The sequence below is a fragment of the Genypterus blacodes genome, unplaced genomic scaffold (assembly GCF_046128005.1).
Source record: "Genypterus blacodes isolate CSIRO-AG114 ecotype Tasmania unplaced genomic scaffold, CSIRO-AGI_Gbla_v1 ptg000125l_1, whole genome shotgun sequence".
In the NCBI taxonomy this organism is placed as follows: Eukaryota; Metazoa; Chordata; class Actinopteri; order Ophidiiformes; family Ophidiidae; genus Genypterus; species Genypterus blacodes.
This window is the reverse complement of record NW_027466927.1, coordinates 10,001-27,978: the sequence shown is the minus strand read 5'-3', so window position 1 is coordinate 27,978 and position 17,978 is coordinate 10,001. Positions and strand designations below refer to the sequence as shown.

The 17,978-nt window shown below is 50.2% G+C and overlaps 3 protein-coding genes across 5 annotated transcripts; 1 reads left to right on the top strand and 2 right to left on the bottom strand.

Annotated features, from left to right (window-relative positions):
* Positions 1 to 153: 153 nt before the first annotated feature.
* Positions 154 to 6,482, top strand: LOC143010360 (NACHT, LRR and PYD domains-containing protein 3-like). 3 transcript variants are annotated; one of them, XM_076162638.1, is made up of 10 exons: positions 154 to 456; positions 960 to 1,030; positions 1,142 to 1,427; positions 1,652 to 3,497; positions 3,578 to 3,751; positions 4,021 to 4,230; positions 4,773 to 4,946; positions 5,304 to 5,477; positions 5,571 to 5,617; positions 5,758 to 6,482. In XM_076162638.1, the coding sequence occupies exons 3-10, from the start codon at positions 1,154 to 1,156 to the stop codon at positions 6,339 to 6,341; spliced, it is 3,483 nt and encodes a 1,160-aa protein (XP_076018753.1). In that variant the 5' UTR covers positions 154 to 456; positions 960 to 1,030; positions 1,142 to 1,153; the 3' UTR covers positions 6,342 to 6,482. The 3 variants fall into 3 exon arrangements, with proteins under 3 accessions (XP_076018753.1, XP_076018752.1, XP_076018754.1); XM_076162637.1 differs by having other exon boundaries at positions 154 to 469; XM_076162639.1 differs by having other exon boundaries at positions 155 to 469; positions 4,057 to 4,230.
* A 62-nt stretch (positions 6,483 to 6,544) lies between these two features.
* Positions 6,545 to 11,639, bottom strand: ube2z (ubiquitin-conjugating enzyme E2Z). Its single transcript, XM_076162640.1, has 7 exons — positions 10,750 to 11,639; positions 10,303 to 10,375; positions 9,576 to 9,763; positions 9,333 to 9,444; positions 9,073 to 9,185; positions 8,874 to 8,964; positions 6,545 to 8,656 (listed from the first exon to the last, which is right to left on the bottom strand). Exons 1-7 carry the CDS (start codon positions 11,211 to 11,213, stop codon positions 8,474 to 8,476), a joined length of 1,224 nt encoding a protein of 407 aa, XP_076018755.1. The 5' UTR covers positions 11,214 to 11,639; the 3' UTR covers positions 6,545 to 8,473.
* A 509-nt stretch (positions 11,640 to 12,148) lies between these two features.
* Positions 12,149 to 14,796, bottom strand: atp5mc1 (ATP synthase membrane subunit c locus 1). The gene is made up of 5 exons (XM_076162636.1): positions 14,669 to 14,796; positions 13,273 to 13,320; positions 13,112 to 13,192; positions 12,838 to 13,016; positions 12,149 to 12,570 (listed from the first exon to the last, which is right to left on the bottom strand). Exons 2-5 carry the CDS (start codon positions 13,309 to 13,311, stop codon positions 12,456 to 12,458), a joined length of 414 nt encoding a protein of 137 aa, XP_076018751.1. The 5' UTR covers positions 13,312 to 13,320; positions 14,669 to 14,796; the 3' UTR covers positions 12,149 to 12,455.
* Positions 14,797 to 17,978: the final 3,182 nt, after the last annotated feature.

The following is a 17,978-nucleotide window of genomic DNA, read 5'->3' as shown; positions in this document are numbered from 1 at the left end:
TCTGTGTCTCTCAGGCAGCTCTGCAGTTATTTAGCTGTGGGCAGCCTGCCAGACCATAATACAAATATCAGTACAGTGAGTAATACTTTCATTTCATCGTCTGAGTATGTCGCTGCCATTACTGTTTTTGTTTGGATTGCAATGCTCTGGGAAAGCAAAGGTCTGGGATGTGCAAGAGCAGGAGGACACAGCGGTTGAATCTTTCAAACAAAACTTTGTTTCTCTGGTGCAGTCTGACGTAAGCAATCTTCAGATGACGCCTCCTTTTGAAGAGTCCCCGCTTGCTCCACTGAAAGGAGGCAGAAGTAAGGCTGCCTGCCAGACAAGACTGAGGGTTACTTCAACTCAACTCAGACATGCAGACCTGATGTCATGGAAACATTTGGGGACTTTCAGTGTGAAACTATGAGGACAAACCAGATGAACACCAACAACTGGAAGACGCTCGGCACAACTGTATGTCTGTCAAGTAAGGTGCCTTTGTTTAGACAGCAGCTTGTTCATTCTTTTGAGTTAAACTGATGTGTACTGATACTAACCCTTCTTTCATCCGTGACACTGCTCACAGCCCACAGGTTGTGACATGTATGACATGGTATTCTGTCCGCACATTAGCAGCTCAGTTCTGCTCCAGGGGTTTGAGAGAAGAGTCATGATGTTGACATCTCTTCACATTCAGTGGCGAGTGAAAGACGCAAACCCTAAAACATCCAATGAGATCTATCTGTCATCAAAAAGACTGACTTTTGAGATGGAGAACACACACACACACACACACAATAACCGGGACTCAAATGACCAAGACGCAGAAGTTGAAACTCGGACTTCTCTAATTTTGATTGTCGTGGATGTAGAACAGGAAGTGACACAACTCATGTTCACCACCGCACCCACACTATCTCTACTAACCCTCACTACTGTGCTTGAATGTTTCATTTCATTTTTGTTCACATGGACAGTGAAGCCGACCATCTTCCTGAATCTTAACCTCTTCTGTTCTGTGGCTGACCTCTGACCTCGGCTGCAACAGGTACAACAACCTCCCCTATAGAAAGTAATGAAGTAGTAACAAATTCATAGCAACTATCAGATGGATAAACCAGTGAATGTTGATGAAAGACTCCAAACATGCTCTGAGCAGTGAGGAGTTACCATGGCTATGGCAGAGCTGCTTCTGGAAACGCTAGACGCCTTGGCCGACCGTGAGCTGAAGGAGTTCAAGTGGTTCCTGAAGCACGCCGAGACCCAACAGGACTTCTCTGCAAATCAGAAGAGGTGCCTGACGGAGGCAGACAGAGCGGACACGGTGGATCTGATCGTTCAGACGTGCAACAAGAAGTCTGTGGAGGTGACCAAGAGCATTTTAACAAAGATCAACAGGAACGATTTGGTGCAGAGTTTGTTAAATGCCGCTGCAGCGCCCAAAGGTCAGTAATCAAAACAATTACAATCATAATGAATCAGTTTAGGATCCACGCTTTATTTACATTGACCCAGGTAGATTTAGAATGGATGACCTGTCTGACCGTGCGTCTGATCCAATCACATTCAGACAGCGGACTTTGGTGACAGGTTTGGGTCGGGTTCAAAACTTCAGAGCCGATTCAAGCTTTACTGGATAGAGATCCTAATGCTCATGTTTTGCTAATAGATTTCAGATCAGATCCGATCCCATCCTACCAGCGCACACTCCAGTCAAACCTCCAGGACAGGTTCATGTGTGCCCAAGAAGGCTGGACTGAGAGGATGGATAAGAAACACCTGGATGACATCTACACAGAGCTCTTCATCACCTACGGGGAGCTTGTTCACATTAACATGCAGCATGAGGTCCGGCAGCTGGAAATCGCCTCAGCAAAGCCAGCGGGCACTGAGATAACCGTCGAGCCAAGCGACATGTTCAAACATCCATCTGGGACAAACACGCCGGTAAGATTGGTGCTGACCAATGGGATTGCAGGAATCGGCAAAACATTCCTTGTTCACAAGTTCATCCTGGACTGGGCTGAGGGAAGAACCAATCAAGATGTGCATCTGACGTTCCCTTTCAGCTTTCGCCAGCTCAACTTACTGAAAGGAGAGAGACTTCGTTTTGCAGAACTCATTCACAAATGTATCAGGGAAACCAAAGACATTCAGGAGGAAACGCTCACTGACATCTTCACAGCTCTGCAGAAATCAGGAAACACAAACTACCACAAGAGTGAATTTAAGCTTCTGTTTGTGTTGGACGGCCTGGATGAGAGCCGTCTTCAGCTAGACTTCACTGCTGAAGAACAGGAGGATGTTGATGTGACAAAGTCAACTGACGTGGAAACACTTCTGATGAACCTCATTAAGGGGAAACTTCTTCCTTCAGCACGTCTCTGGATTACCACACGACCTGCAGCAGCCAGGCAGATTCCTCTGGGTTTGATAGATTCGGTTACAGAGGTGAGAGGGTTCACTGACCTTCAGAAGGAGGAGTACTTCAAGAGACGTTTCAGTGACGAGGAGCTGGCCAACAGAATGTTCTCCCACATCAGGACATCACGGAGTCTGCACATCATGTGCCACATCCCAGTGTTCTGCTGGATCACTGCTACAGTTCTGGAGGATGTGATGAAGACCAGAGAGGGAGGAGAGCTACCCAAGACCCTGACTGAGATGTACACAGAATTCCTGGTGTTCCAGATCAGACAGACAAAGCAGAAATATGGCATTAAGAAAAGCATTCAGTACATTAATTCACTGGCAAAACTGGCTTTTCATCAGCTGGAAAAGGGGAACCCCATCTTCTATGAGAAAGACCTAGAAGAAAGTGGAATTGACTTCACTGAAGCCTCAGTGTACTCAGGAGTGTTCACACAGATCACACAGAAGGAACGTGGGCAGCAGAGGGAGAAGAAGAAGATGTTCAGCTTTGTCCATCTGAGCGTTCAGGAGTTTCTGGCTGCTGTTTATGTGGAGCTGTCGCTCGTCAACAATAAGAAGAACGTCCTGGAACAAAAACAACAAAAGTTCCAAACTGTGCAGAAGCTTTTCAGCAAACCCTCTACTGCAGACGTCCACAGAATGGCTGTTGACAAGGCCTTAGAGAGCCCAGACGGACACCTGGACCTGTTCCTCCGCTTCCTGCTGGGACTCTCTCTAGAAAAGAATCAGGAAAACCTACGACACCTGCTGAAACGGACAGTGAATAACTCAGAGGCCAATCGAGTGACAGCTGGGTACATGAAAGAGAAGATCAGGGTGAATTCATCCCCAGAGAGAAGCATCAATCTGTTCCACTGCCTGAATGAACTGAATGATCGTTCATTGGTGGAGGAGATCCAACAGTACCTGAGCTCAGGAGGTCTCAGTAAACGACACCTCACTCCTGCTCAGTGGTCAGCTGTGGTCTTCTTCTTGATGACATCAGAAAAACAGCTTGATGAGTTTGACCTGGAGAAATACTGTGCTTCAGAGAAGGGTCTTCAGAGGCTGCTTCCTGTGGTCAAGGCCTCCACTGTGTCTTTGTAGGTTTATGAATAGTGCTATTTTTCAACTTTGATGACCTTTGAAAGAGGCTTTTAATAAATACAGAATTCCTCATCAGGTTGCGTGGCTGCAATCTGTCTGAGAGGAGTTGTGAAGCTCTGTCCTCTGTCCTGAGCTCCCCGTCCTCCAGTCTGAGGGAGCTGGACCTGAGCAGCAACGACCTGCAGGATTCAGGAGTGAAGCTGCTCTCTGCTGGACTGGAAAGTCCACAATGTAGACTGGAGACTCTCAGGTTAGCACCCTGTTTTCTGAGAACTTATGATGTCAGGTCTAAGGAGCAATGAGGAAATACATCATGAATTTTTAAATTTAAAAAAGTCATGATTTTCAGGATGTCTTCTTCAAAACCCTGTCACTGATATTGGAGAAGGATGGATCGGAGATGTACGATATAAACCTCAGTTAATGCCAAGGATTCAAAGATAATGCCCTGAAAATTATAATCTGGTATTGCTTAAGACAATGACTAATGAATCAAACCACTTATTTACACACTTTCAGGTTTGTGCATCTTCTATTTCCATGGTTCTTCCTCAGGTTGAGTGGCTGTAAGTTGACCCACCTGAGTTGTGAAGCTCTGTCCTCTGTCCTGAGCTCCGCATCCTCTAGTCTGAGGGAGCTGGACCTGAGCAACAACGACCTGCAGGATTTAGGAGTGGAGCTGCTCTCTGCTGGACTGAAGAGTCCTCGCTGTAGACTGGAGACTCTCAGGTCAGTGTTTGTGAAATCATTGAAATGAATTCTGGAGGTTGGGTGTAGCTGCTCAGATGTTGAGGCTGATTGGACCTCTTGTTATGGTGGTTGAGTGCAAACACATCTATCGATGCTTCTGGACACATCTTCAGTGCTGTTCCTAGAATCATCAGGCATTTTGGGTCTTTCAACACCATAGACCCTCCCTCCAGGCAACTTAACTGCGGCTGATCAGTGTCCAGATAGCTGACTAGCTATTTTTCCCCCATGGTTCTCCTCTCTGAGCCACAGCCACCAGAGGGCTCTTTTCTTCCTCACTCCTTCGATGCCTAGCGTCCTGAAGGCTCTGGACAGGGATCGGGCTGCTGGACACAGTGACAAAGACAGGGACAAGACAGGGAAGTGGGCACTCCAAAATCAGGGATAAGAGAGATATGCAGGGATAGACTGAGATCGTCTGTAACTTAGTCAAACTCAGAAAATAGATATATCAAAATATAAAAACAGCTTCCTTTGGGTTTTTTTCCACTTATAAATTCATTGTCTTTATAATTATTCAGATTGAGTGTGTCTAACCTGTCTGAGAGGAGTTGTGAAGCTCTGTCCTCTGTCCTGAGCTCCCCGTCCTCCAGTCTGAGGGAGCTGGACCTGAGCAGCAACGACCTGCAGGATTCAGGAGTGAAGCTGCTCTCTGCTGGACTGGAGAGTCCACAATGTAGACTGGAGACTCTCAGGTCAGTATTGGTGAATTCAAAGCAGCACTTTCTGACCCACAGTCTTGTCTGTTTTTGTTGGAAATACGTTGTGCTTTCCGGCATGCTGTAGTTCAGGCACATAACGCCTTCCCCAGAGAACCTTCAACACAGCCCACATAACTATACAGGAACCTGTTTGTCAAATGTATTCCTATTCAGTCACACTATCACCTGAACTTCTTGGGGTCTCTTCTTCACACTGTACACACATGCAGATATGGAGAGGTTTGGCTTTTGAACAAATGACTATAACACAACACCAGATGGCCCCAAATGTGACACACTGCTACTTTAACAGACAAAGGAGGTTTTTAAGCAAGTGTCTGTGTGTGGCAGGTTATCAGGCTGTCAGGTCACAGAGGAGGGCTGTGCTGCTCTGGCCTCAGCTCTGAGCTCCAACCCCTCCCACCTGAGAGAGCTGGACCTGAGCTACAACCATCCAGGAGAGTCTGGAGTGATGCTGCTCTCTGCTGGACTGGAGGATCCGAGCTGGAGGCTGAACTCCCTCAGGTAAGATAGCACAGATGGAGGAATAATGTTCCATGATTACTGAAGTTGTGAGTGATAGTGGAGAACCTGATGGTCTGACTGCTCCTCCCCCAGTGTGGCACATGGTGGAGAATGGAGGCTGAGCTGTGGTCTGAGGAAGTGTAAGTGTTTGTGTGTTAGGCGGATATCTCTTTACTTTACTGATCAATTTTAACCAAACATGCTGGGCAGAATGGACAAAGTGTTTGGGACAGAATAAAACCAAACTTTCAACTCAGAATCCTTCTTCCCTCTTCATCAGATGCCTGTGAGCTCACGCTGGACCTGGACACGGTGCACAGACACCTCAGTCTGTCCAGGAACAACAGAAGGATCACCCTGCTGAGAGAGGAGCAGCCGTATCGTCCCCACCTGGACAGATGTGACCACTGGAAACAGCTGTGGTGTAAAGACGCTCTGACTGGCCGCTGTTACTGGGAGGTGGAGAGGACAGGATGGGTTTCTGTGGGAGTGACGTCCGGAGGAATCAGACGGGAAGGAGCCGGAGCCGACTGCTGTCCGGGCCTGAATGACAAATCACTGAGTTTGTGCCTCTCCCCGGATTATTACTTTTTCTTCAACAACAGTGGGAAGGGGATTATGAGGAAATATGATCTCTTCCCTCATGCCACTTGTGTTTGTGACAGAGTGGGCGTGTATCTGGACTGGCCTGCTGGCACTTTGTCCTTCTACAGTGTCAGTTCTGTCACACCGGTCCACCTCCACACCTTCCAGTCGGCGTTCACTGAGCCGCTGTACCCTGCGTTTGGCCTGGAAGTTCTCAACAAGTGTGCCTCCTCTGTGTTCCTGTGTCCCACTGAGGAGGCACCAGCACCCAGGACCTGAGAGGAGCTGCACAAACTTGCAAAACACTTTAGAAAACTTTATCAAAAAGGTCAAGTTTGTATTTTCAGTGTTTCCATGAAGTGAGCGTAGATAAGTTTGTTTTCACCCTGCATTAAAGACAGAGGAGGAGTTGCCGTCTCATCTTGTGTCAATCATTTGTGTTTCTGTGAGGCGTCTGGAACATCACACTGCAGCCACCAGCATCAGGACTCAACAACATTTTATTGGGAACCAGAATAGTTTTGTACAATAGCAACATGTGTGAGAGGCGGAGAGGAGCCCGACTTTACAGAACTGCAGAAGAACCCAGAGTTACTAAGCACGACACCACACCACCAAAGCATCCGGGCTCACTGCTGCTTCAGTCACAAGACGCCAGCTTCAAACTACATTTTGGCAATCAAATATTTTCAGCTGGAACAAACAAACAAACAAACAAACAAACAAACAAACTCTCCATCAGCAGCCTGCGATCTCATAACAAACATGAAGAAGCAGAAACGCCCCGATGAACTCAAATCCTCACTGGACTCATTATTAAGACAGTTTAACAGAGAATGAAACAGGCAGCAAAGGCAGAGACGGACTTCTTCTTCTTCTGAACATCGCTTCGTCTCTGCAGCCAAACTCTTCTGGCGATGGAGGTCGTGCGGGCGGCCGGTGAAGCGCCACATGTTCCCACTTGCTTCAGACGCTGACGGGCCACGTGAGTCTCCGTCTCCCCACCGAGCCACGTGAAGGTGTTGTGTCTCGTTTGCGTCATTTTCCCTCAACGCGTCGGATTCTGAGCGACACTATGTGGACTTGGCGACGCCTGCGAGGAGGGGAAGTGCGGCGGTCGCGTCTTTGGCCCGCGTTTCACTTTCCACCCGTTTTTTTTGCTGTAATTTCTTCAACCAATCAGCCGAGCCTATGACCTCACATGACCATGTGCTGATAAGAGTCGGGTTCCTCCCCCGTCTGAACCAAACCGAAGAGTTAACTAACTTAGAGAGCAAACTTTGAACTCTTTAGTCCCTGAAGGACCACAGGTTTGGAAACTCACAACAAATAAGAATGAAATTTCTGTCTATAATATTTATCATTGATACGGTCCAAAATGAGGTTGATGATTATGTTGACATCCACTGAACCCAACTTCCTGCTCTTTCTCCCCACACCAGTATACTGACGCAGGAAGTGAGCGGTTCATTTGAAGCCCATTTCCTCACTTCCTGTCTGCAGGCGACATGGTTCTGTATCCAGACCGCTCCACTTCTTGTCAGAATACAGGTGGAGAAAAAACAAACAAACAAACAAACAAACAGACGTGGTTTGCATCTCTATCGAACAAAACAAACTAGAGGGTTTCAAAATAAAAGCGCTGAATCTGCACACACTGGAAATTTACTTTTGTTTCAGCACCAGAATTAAACGTTAGCAGGAAGAGAGGCGGCGTGGACCTGTGCTCGCTTTACGCGCCGCCCGCTAATCTGGAGAGACGGACAGAAGTTCAAGAGCAAGACTGAAGATAAGCAGAGCGTGTTTATGTTACACTAACAAAGCGCCCTAAGGAACCACTCCACTTTTCTGTGGGTCGGCGTCGCCTGGAAAGATCAGGATCCGTGACGCGGTTTGCCCCTGGAGACGAGGCGCCGGAAATCCTAAACGCCTCGACAACGCTTGCGACCCTTCGAACAAAAGCGTGGCGTTCCTCCGGCAGGTCAGCGCCCAACGCACTGTTGGCGGTGAAGGGAAACGAAAAATGTTTCAGGGGAAGGAAAGAGGAAACCTCAACGCTTCCTCTCTTCCCATCGCCTGGGTTTGGAAAATGAATGTTTGACCTCTGCTTCTGCTGGTTTGACTTTTTTCTTCTTCTATGGTTTTGAATCAAGACGGAACATGGACATGACGGCTGGTTAGCTGCCAAAGGAGCAGAACAACCACAGATGTTCCGACATGCGAGTGTGTGTTGTTCAGTTTGGTGTTCATCCGTCTTTCTTGCTGCTGCTTCATCCGTGCAGCAGCGGCTTCTGTACAATCTCCACCCCCGACTCGCCCGACTCGCACGCCCTCAAGACACGGCCGCCGCCTTCTCCACAGAAGCGGCTCCTTTGGTCCACTTTCTGCTCTGTTGGGCGCCGCCCTGCTGGTTAGGGCTGGGAGCTGCCCTGGCTGTCAGGGTCCGTCCCTGAGGAGCTGGTGTCCGAGTCGGAGACGTCATCGCTGTGGTTGTCCTCCGCCAGGGTCTTCTCCCTCACTCGCCTGTGGGTGCCGCTCAGCCGTGCCAGCAGGCCCTGGTAGTCGAAGCGGCCGCGCTTCTCGCCATAGGGGTCCTGGGGGCACGCGGAGAGACGGGTTAGGAACCAGGACTGCAGACTTTAACATGTTCACCCTGAAGCCTTCAGAATTATGATTCATCTCCAGATTTCGCTCTTTGGTGCCTGGTCTACAGAATAAGAGTCTAGGGGAGATGAGCTGGGCTCCTCATGGACCAACAGGAAGGACCTGAATCAAGGAGTGTGTGTTGATGGTGTGTGAGGTGGAGCTCACCTGCATGTTCTGGCCCTGAAGGTGCAGCCGCTCTTTGCACACACCCTCGTAGAAGTCGTAATATTCCAGGAACGACTTTTCCATAACGCTCCTGAACAGACACACACACACACACAAACAGGCTGATCAGTCAGTATCACAGAGGAGGAGGAGGAGGCGTGAGGAAGGGCGGCAGGGGGAGACAGGAGTGTTTTGGTACCATAGAGCTTCGGGACAGGGCACTTTGCCCTCCAGCATGTCGCAGACGGCCACCCTCATGGTTTCATGGCGGATGCACTCGTTGTAGTTCTTGCTGTCCCCTGGGTGGCGCTCCTGAGACGCACACACAGTTTGGATTCACTTCATTTATATTGTGTAAGTGTAACAGTGTGTGTTGTGGATGTGGATGCAGTGTGTAGGAGCGCCGGTCGTTCCCAGGATGACCGCAGCTCCGTTCATGTTTGTAGGAACGCTCCTGACCTGCTCAAAGCCCGGCTCGTTGTGGTACGGGTTCTCCGTCATCAGAGACTGGATGGAGATGAGGACCGAGGAGATGCTCTGGGCTGGACTCCATGCTGGGCCTGTCCACGTCCTACACCCACACAGAGAGAGAGAGAGAGAGAGAGAGAGAGAGAGAGAGAGAGAGAGAGAGAGAGAGAGGATGATGGCTCTGGAGGCCAATTGGCGAGCGCCTGAAGTCCGGCCGCAGAATCGCCGACTCACCCCAGGATGCTGAGGCAGACTTTGCCGTTGCGGTAGAAGTTGGGGTTGAAGCGGACGGTGTTGTGCCCGGTGGTGATGAGCTTCACTCGTGGCGGGTGGATGGGGTAGTCTGGGGGACAGCGGAACAGGAAGAGGAAGAAGCCGCCCTCGTATGGCGTGTCGAAGGGCCCCGTGATCAGGGCGTGGATCTGAGGCGCGAGAGAGAGAGAGAGAGAGAGAGAGAGAAGAGGAAGTGATGCAACAACAGAAGCCTGATGCAAGCTGGGACACTGGAGTGTGTTCTGTAAAGACTCCTCACACCGACTGATGTTCAAATAGAAGAGTCAGAGAACGTCAGTGTTGTCATGGTAACAGTGTGTGTGAGCTTGGATCACGTGCTCCACCGCCTGTTACACTTCTTTACCCGCACGCCGCCACTTTGAGGCGTCAGGTGGTCACTTCCTCTATGGTTCCCCTCTAGCTGCTCTCTGTAACAGAGCGGCTCTTCTGCGATGCGTTCAGGCTCACTTAGACACTCAGTGTCGATCCGTGACAACATGTGGCACTAAAACTCCTCCCACCCGAGTCACAGCCATCCATGTGAGTCACACACTCCATGACATCATCATCATGTTGATCTGAGCTGTTTCAGTAAAAACAAACTCCTGCCTGTGACACTTCATAGTAGAGCGACAGACAGAACGACGCGTGAATGGACGAGCTGCAGAGGGACGCGGCGGTGTCTTACCTTGGTCATGTCCTGAGGATCGGGGACGACAAACATCCCTGGAGGAGGCTCCTTATAGATGGACATGATGTCCCTGTGGAGGAGAGGAGACGGGAGAGACTCACTGAGAGGACAAGGAGCCGTGTGTGTCTGTGTGTGTGTGTGTGTACCATGGTGGTATCGCCATCCACATGACGTCATATTAGACCACGACTTTCTAGGATCATCTTATTTTCACCTTCACTACCAAACTACTTATAAAAAAAGTGATGCTCATCTTTAACGAAATATGTTAAATAGTGTATATTAACAAGTATTTCACAAAGAAGTCATCTTTACTCACTAAAGCTTCATCACGCCTGATTTAAAATGAAGGAGCTTCACTAAAGCGCAGAGAAACTTTATGAAACACGCAGTGACGCAGGAAGTTGGAGGAAAGCTTCAGTGAGAGGCGGACATGTTGTTTACCTCTTGATCCGCAGGATGCATTGCTGAGACGCCTTCTCGTTGTCCCAGTCGGTGCTGTGCGTCGGGTCCCAGGAGTTGACGTGGATCTGGGACAGGAGGCCCGCTCCCGCAACCCCGGCCACGCCGCCCACCCCGAGCCCCACGGCGAGGGGCGAGGAGGCGTGCAGGCTGGGGGACACGGACATCACCGGAGTCAAGAAGCCGGAGGCGAAGCTGCTCCCGAACCCGACCGGAGCCGCGGAGACAGCGGGCGCGGGGGCCACCGCCGCGGCGAGGCCACTGTGCGCGGCAGCGGCGAGAGGAGGGGAGGCCGGGGTGGAGCCGGACTGGGCACCGTTGGCTGCCGCGGGTCCTCCCGGCAGAGAGTTCGCCAGAGTGGAGAGCAGCGAGGCTCCGCTGCTCGGTTCGGTGACGCCTAAGCCAAGGGCACCGCCGCTCGACGGCTCTCCGGAGCTGTCCGCCATGGCCGACGAGCTAAAAGCTAGAGTTCACCTGAGCGCTGTCTTTACTAATGGAGGACGCTGAGCAGCATGAGCAGCTGGTGCGAAGTTACAGTGGTTTGTGTTGTTGTCCTGCGGGCTCAGACAGTCAGATGACGGGGAGGCAGAGAGCGCAGAGGCGAGGCCCGGAGCACAAAACAAGACGCTTCTCCCCGCGACATGGTGGCTAGTTAGGGCTAGCTCGACTCCGCTCCTCTGGGCCTTTAGAGAGTCCACTTGTCGTCACAAAGGCGGATTCAACAAACGCAGATTTGGCTCGTCTCCGGGTTAAGAACAATATAGAGTCCGAGCTCGGCTGGAAGCGTCCACATCCGCACAGATACCAAACCTCACGCAACGCAACAACACGATCTGTCGCGCTTATCTGTCAAGCGCCACCGGGTGTCCAGGCGTGTGACGTCCGGTAAACATTTTCAAAATAAAATGACGTAAACGATGACGCAAATGCACCAGCATGACCTCATTTGATTTGCATGCCGCGAAGATCATTTAAATCAGATTAGAGGGGGAAAAACAGAAAGAGTAGATTTATAAAAAATTCACTATTTATCCTGCAAAATCCATTTGTTTCCGGTTGCAAAACTTCAGTTGAATTCTTCATTACAAGAGTTGTGTGTGGTTTCATGTCTCCTTCCTCTTCTTCATTGAAGTCACTTCTTGGGTAAGACAGCGTTATGTCCCTGTAACTTTAATAAGAAAACACGAAATGATGAAGCCAAATGTTCTCATGTGTACGACCACCTGTAGTTTCCACTGCGACTATGAAGCTACTTTAACACGCTGTCAATCAAACACGTCTACATCACTAAACTTCACATCATCAGACTTAAACCAATCACACAGTTCCTCTCTGGCTCTTACAGCTGGAGTCATAGAATCAAAGACGCAAACACAAACACTCGAGTTATTCCAACCATTTATTTTTGGACAGATTTGATTTTAAACCGAAGTGAGATCTTACATAAAACTTCAGAAATACAAAGAAAATAAGCGCATAGGAACATAAAAAGGTGGGTTTGAAGGTCTGGTGACCTTCTGTGTAGTAGACATGATTCCTGTTTTTCTCTTCCATTGATTGGAATGGCCGGTCAGCTCGTTCAGAGGTCCCGTTCTGGAAACCTTCCCCTCCGGGCGGGAGGGAAGAGAGAAGGGAGCCATAAAGGAAACAAGTGAATGGAAGGAGGTGTGGGCGAGTGTCTGAGGGGTTTACATGGCGAACAGGATGAGGAACGCCACCATCAGACAGAAGAGACCCATAGCCTCGGACAGAGCGAAGCCCAGGATGGCGTAGGAGAAGAGCTGCTGCTTCAGGGAGGGGTTCCTGTGGAGGGAGAGGCAAAGAACCATGAGAGCCTCAAACACAGGGCGCACAGACCAGACTCGTTAAGACCCACAACCCATAAACGAGGACCAACAATTCACACATTCTCATGACTTAACGGCTCTGGAAGGCAGAGCGACCCTCTCGGATTCAGAAGGTTCCCTGGTTTGATCCAGACACTGAGACCCGACTGCTCTCTGATGGATCTGATGGTGCAGTAGTTGGGAGTGTAAGGAGAAGCGGTTGGTGCGTCAGGCTGAAGCGTACCTGGCGTAGCCGATGATGAGACTGCCGAACACGGTACCGATTCCAGCTCCCGATCCGGCCACGCCCACAGTGGCGGCGCCGGCACCGATGAACTTGGCGGCGGTGTCGATGTCCCGGGAGACGGCACTGGTCTGGATGGAGCGGGTCAGGACTGCAGACTGGCTGACGGGCAACAGGGCCTGAGGAACAAACGGAGGAGTGGAGAGTGAAGCTTTATGAACGTCATCAGAACCTTGGGGAGGCAGAAACACAAGACGCTCCGCTGGAGACGCACCTGCTGCTCCACTGAGGCTTCAGGTCTGCTGAAGAGGGAGACTGAGACCGGCCTGGCGAGGACTCTGGACCCCCCGCGCAGCTACGAGACAAAACAGTGGCCGTCAGTACAGCACAAGTGCACTTTAAGACTAAACTCAAGCTGCATCACTGCTTACATACCACGGCAGGAGAAGTGACAAACTTGGCGCAGGCGTACATGGCTAGAACCTGAAAGAGAGGAAGAGGACAGTCACAGTTAGTCCATGTTCTTCACCGGGGCTTCCTGTCCAGCGGGGTCTTCCTCCCTGTGTCCGTGTGACTTTACTGTCTACAGTCACTTATGTGTCGGGTTACTGCTCCTGCCTTTGCCCTTCAGCAAGGCACCAGGCTGCAGACCCCGAGTGGCCCGCCAAACAAAAAGGAGCGATGTTTATCTCATCCATCCAGACGTGAAGTTTAGTCAGAGGCACCGTCACAGGGAATCGCACCTACAACCTCTGTTACTGTACACCTACAGCAGTGAATCAAAGGTTATGAGCACAAACTGCAGGTCCAGGTCTGTCTGTCAAACTGCAGCTTTGACAGACAGACCTGGACAAAGTTACTTTATGTTCACAGCTGTGGGTCAAAGGTCACTAAATAGGCAGCACATACTTAACAGGTCACAGAGAGGACACTTTGACCTGCAGGCTAAATGACACAAACGGGAGGAAGGTCAAGAGCGGACCCAGGTGGACCGGCAGAGCAGCTCCGGGCCTCAGACTGGAGTCTAATCCGCCCGCTGCAAGGACAAACCCGCGGTCCCACACAGGCTGGACGGCTACAGCCCTCCGCCTCCAGGCGCCATTAGCGGTGCCCCTCTACGTTTCCCCGGGAGACACGAACGTCCGCCCGGCTAATCATGACAGCCGTATGAGCTGGTTTATGGGAGCCGGTGACCTGGAGAGAGGCTGCGGGGGCTCGAGTCCCCTGCTCAGGTCCGGGTTCAGGCGGGGCTAAGCTAAGCGGCTAAGCTAACCAGTCCACACACCTGAAGGTCAACACAGAGCCGGAGACCCTCAAAGGGGCCCGGGGGGCAGCACGGCGCCACCCCCGCTAACTGAGTACGAACCACAGTGTGGAGGGACGGGGTGAGCCGAGCCCGCCCCGTCCGTGTCCTTCAGCGGCGGCCCGTCGTGATCCAGGCCCGGAGCGGAGCAGGCAGGCAGGCAGACATTTTACATCCGGGCGAGTCTCTGCAGGCTAGCTTGAGCGGCGCTGCTCCGCGGGGGGTCTGGCCGGCGACCTGCACCTACAACCGGGCGACAGCAGCCGCACCCGAGGCCCACGCTGTTCACGCCCCCGCGACTCCATTTCCTATCTGCGGGGTTCAGACGCCACAATCCCGCCTGAACCGTGAAGCTTCTCCCACACGGAGTCATTGAATGGCCGACCTAGCAAGCCAATGACAGCTAGCGGGGTAAACGTTCTCCGGCAGCGCGAACGGTGACGTTTAACCGCCGAAACCTGTGAAAACCCTACAACGGTGCATAAAGAGTTCAGAAGGAGAGGCGCAGCGGCAAGGTGTGAGGTTTACCGGGGCGTAGCGGCGTTCGGAGGGTCCGTGGTTAGTTGCTGGGGCTCAGCGCAGTCAGTGAAGGTAGGATGAGCGGTGCTGTCACCTTGTACTTTATAAGCTCAGCGTCTACGTCCTAAGCGCCCATTGGTCACGAGGCGCCCTTCCTTACTTTTCATTGGTCCCTCGCCACGTCAGTCACCTCGGCCGCGTCTCTCGGAAATCGCACTTCTGAACTACAGGGGCTGTGATTGGTCAGAACGTTTGTCAGGGCGGCAGCAAAGCAACTTTCATTAATTTCATTGGAGGATATTGCCGGGAAGAACGATTTTACAAAGCGCGACCTTTCAAAGCACATCCAGTGTCCTATGCTCCTATTGGCCAGTCTTAACGAAGCAGCTCAGTCACTGAGTAACTTTCATTATTATTATTATTATTATTATTATTATTTACAGTGACGATGCTATTCATTGTTCACGTCACTAACAGTGTGTGAGCATGGTTGCAGAGCTTGTATCAGCACCAGCAGCACAGTAGTGATTGGAGTGACGTCAGCTCCTGTACTGAGGTGTGTAGCAGCCAGTGGTGGAGTGAGTAAAGCAGTCAACTGAGTGGCTGTACCGAATGGAGAAACAGCGCCCCCTGCTGCCCACGCAGTGAAAACGCTTTCAGCACCGGGTATTCCCAGGCGGGCTTCCATCCAAGTACTAACAAGGCCCGACCCTGCTTAGCCTTCCAGATCGGGCGAGATCGGGCGAGATCGGACGTGTTCAGGGTGGTGTGGCCGTGAGCGAGAGAGGAGGAGCTCCACCTGCTGCTGTACACTGGGAGGGTTCAACATGGAGGAAGTTGAGCACAGATACAGAGCTGAGAGTTTAATCAGAAGATGTGTCAGCATGGAGGCAGACTGAGTATAACAATGAGTGCAAACAATAACTCCTACACACACACACACACGCACACGCACACGCACACGCGCACACACACACACACACACACACACACACACACACACACACACACACACACACACACACACAGTCACGTCTCCCCCTCAGCATGGTGCAGCATCACGCTGTTGTGAAGCTGTCACACATGACGGCACTTACGTCACCACAGGACCTAAAGTGTAGCAGAGCAGATGACATTTTTGTAAAAGGATTTGGTATCAATACTCCAAATGACAACAGATCAATCTATCCCCTGTTAAGCTCCTGTGCGTGCTCTGTCTCTCTCTCTCTCTCTCTCTCTCTACTGGTAATAGCAGGTGCTAGGGCTTACCACTGCGCGGGCAGCAGGGGGCGCTGTCTCTCCCTCAGTGCAGCCTTGCCTGTCCTCTCCTGCATTCTCCTCCTGACTGAAGCCTCATCTGTTCCACCTGATTCAAAAACTTTATAATCTTCTAATATAAGTTAAAAAAAGCATTATAATCTCACATTCCGCTGTAAGTAGTTGGTAGTTGTGTTTTAGAAGGTCACTGAAGTCGTTCCACTTTGCGGGGAAACGTAGTAGCAGGCTCTCACCGCTTGGTGGCAGTGTGTGTTTGGTGAATGAGTTCTGAGGCTTCTTGGACTCGCGCACCTGTTCTGTGTGAACGTGTTTGCTCCAATCTTACTTCCTTATTAGAGAAACACTCAACTAATAAATGCAAACATGCTGGCAAGAACAATAAACTTTCCTCTCTTCTAAACCAGAGACGCTGTAGTAATCAAAGCCGCCACGCAGCTGCAGACCTCCTGGTGCTGTGAGCTTCTCCACTGTGCGGGAAGCAGGGGGCGCTGTTTATGCTTCCGGTTGATTACTTTTCCCTCAACGTTATGCTTCAAAGAACTCCAGCAGCAGGTCTCTCTGCATTGAGCTGTGGGATCAGATCATCGCTACCTGATGGAGTGTTTGATCGCTGAATAAGATTTAATAAAATTACATTTTCGACTTAATGAAAATAAAATTCGAAAAAATAGAGATAAAAACCAAACATCATAAATGCAAAAGTCCCAGTTGAGCCAAGCAGAATTATTTATAATCATTTTATGGTCCATACTGTATACACTTACCCCTTACCTGTGTTATAAAGCCCGTATGTGTGTTATAAAGCCCTTAAATGCTTTATAAAGCCTTACATGTGTTATAAAGCCCTTATGTGTGTTAGAAAGCCCTTATCTGTGTTATAAAGCCCTTACATGCTTTATAAAGCCCTTACCTGTGTTTTAAAGCCCTTACCTTATAAAGCCCTGACCTGTGTTATAAAGCCGTTCCGTGTGGTATAAAGCCCTTACATGTGTCATAAAGCCCTTAGGTGTGTTATAAAGCCTTTACATGCTTTATAAAGCCCTTATGTGTGTTATAAAGCCCTTTCATGCTTCATAAAGCCCTTACCTTATAAAGCCCTTACCTGTGTTATAAAGCCCTTACGTGTGGTATAAAGCCCTAACGTGTTATAAAGCCCTTACATATTTATTTATTGTTGTACAGGTAAAGTTTTAGCGTTGTTTCGCCAGAAGCCAAGCAACAACATTTCGTTGTCAAGACTCACTGTTGTGTTCTTTGTGCAATGACAATAAAAGGAAGTCAAAGTCTAAGCCTAAGTCTAAGTCTTACGTGTGGTATAAAGCCCTTAAATGTGTTATAAAGCCCTTACCTTTGGTATAAAGCCCTTACCTGTGTTTTAAAGCCCTTACATGCTTTTCCCTGCATTCTGACTGCCAGCCTCTCTGTCTGCGTGGCTCAGCTCCAGGAAACATGGGGCCATCAGCTCTAATTGGAGATCCACATGTGAGTGTTGAGCAAACGGCCCAGAGGCTCGGTCGCTCCTCAGAATGAGAAGTTTCATCTTTTGACACCAGCAGGGACTGAGTGCAGCTTTGTCAGGTGCTGATTTGACAGCTTTCACTGCCACAGCGGAGGAAAAACATCCAGAGTGGCAGCGGGGCAGCGTCGCCAGGGAGACGGGATGCCAACAGCACCAATCTGCAAAGCAAACAGTCCGTCAGGTTGGGAAAGCAATGGATACAGTTTAAGGTTTGACAAGACAACGGATATCAAATTGTGCCTGTGGAACCTTCCAGACGATTCCACGGCAAGTCTGCGGGACAAGGACCCAGGAAACCTCCGTCAAGCCAGACGGAGCTCAGGCCGATGGAGGCCTCAGTCAGAGGCCGGAGTGTAACTCAGGACTCCACAAACCACTCACAACAAAACCAAGAAACACTTTGATGCAATTTGATCCTCAAAATGACGAATCTGTTCATTCAGTTTGTAAACACAAAGGAATCGTTTCTTTCCCACACTGAAACCTCACAATGACACAGAAGCCCAATGAGCTGTTGTGACT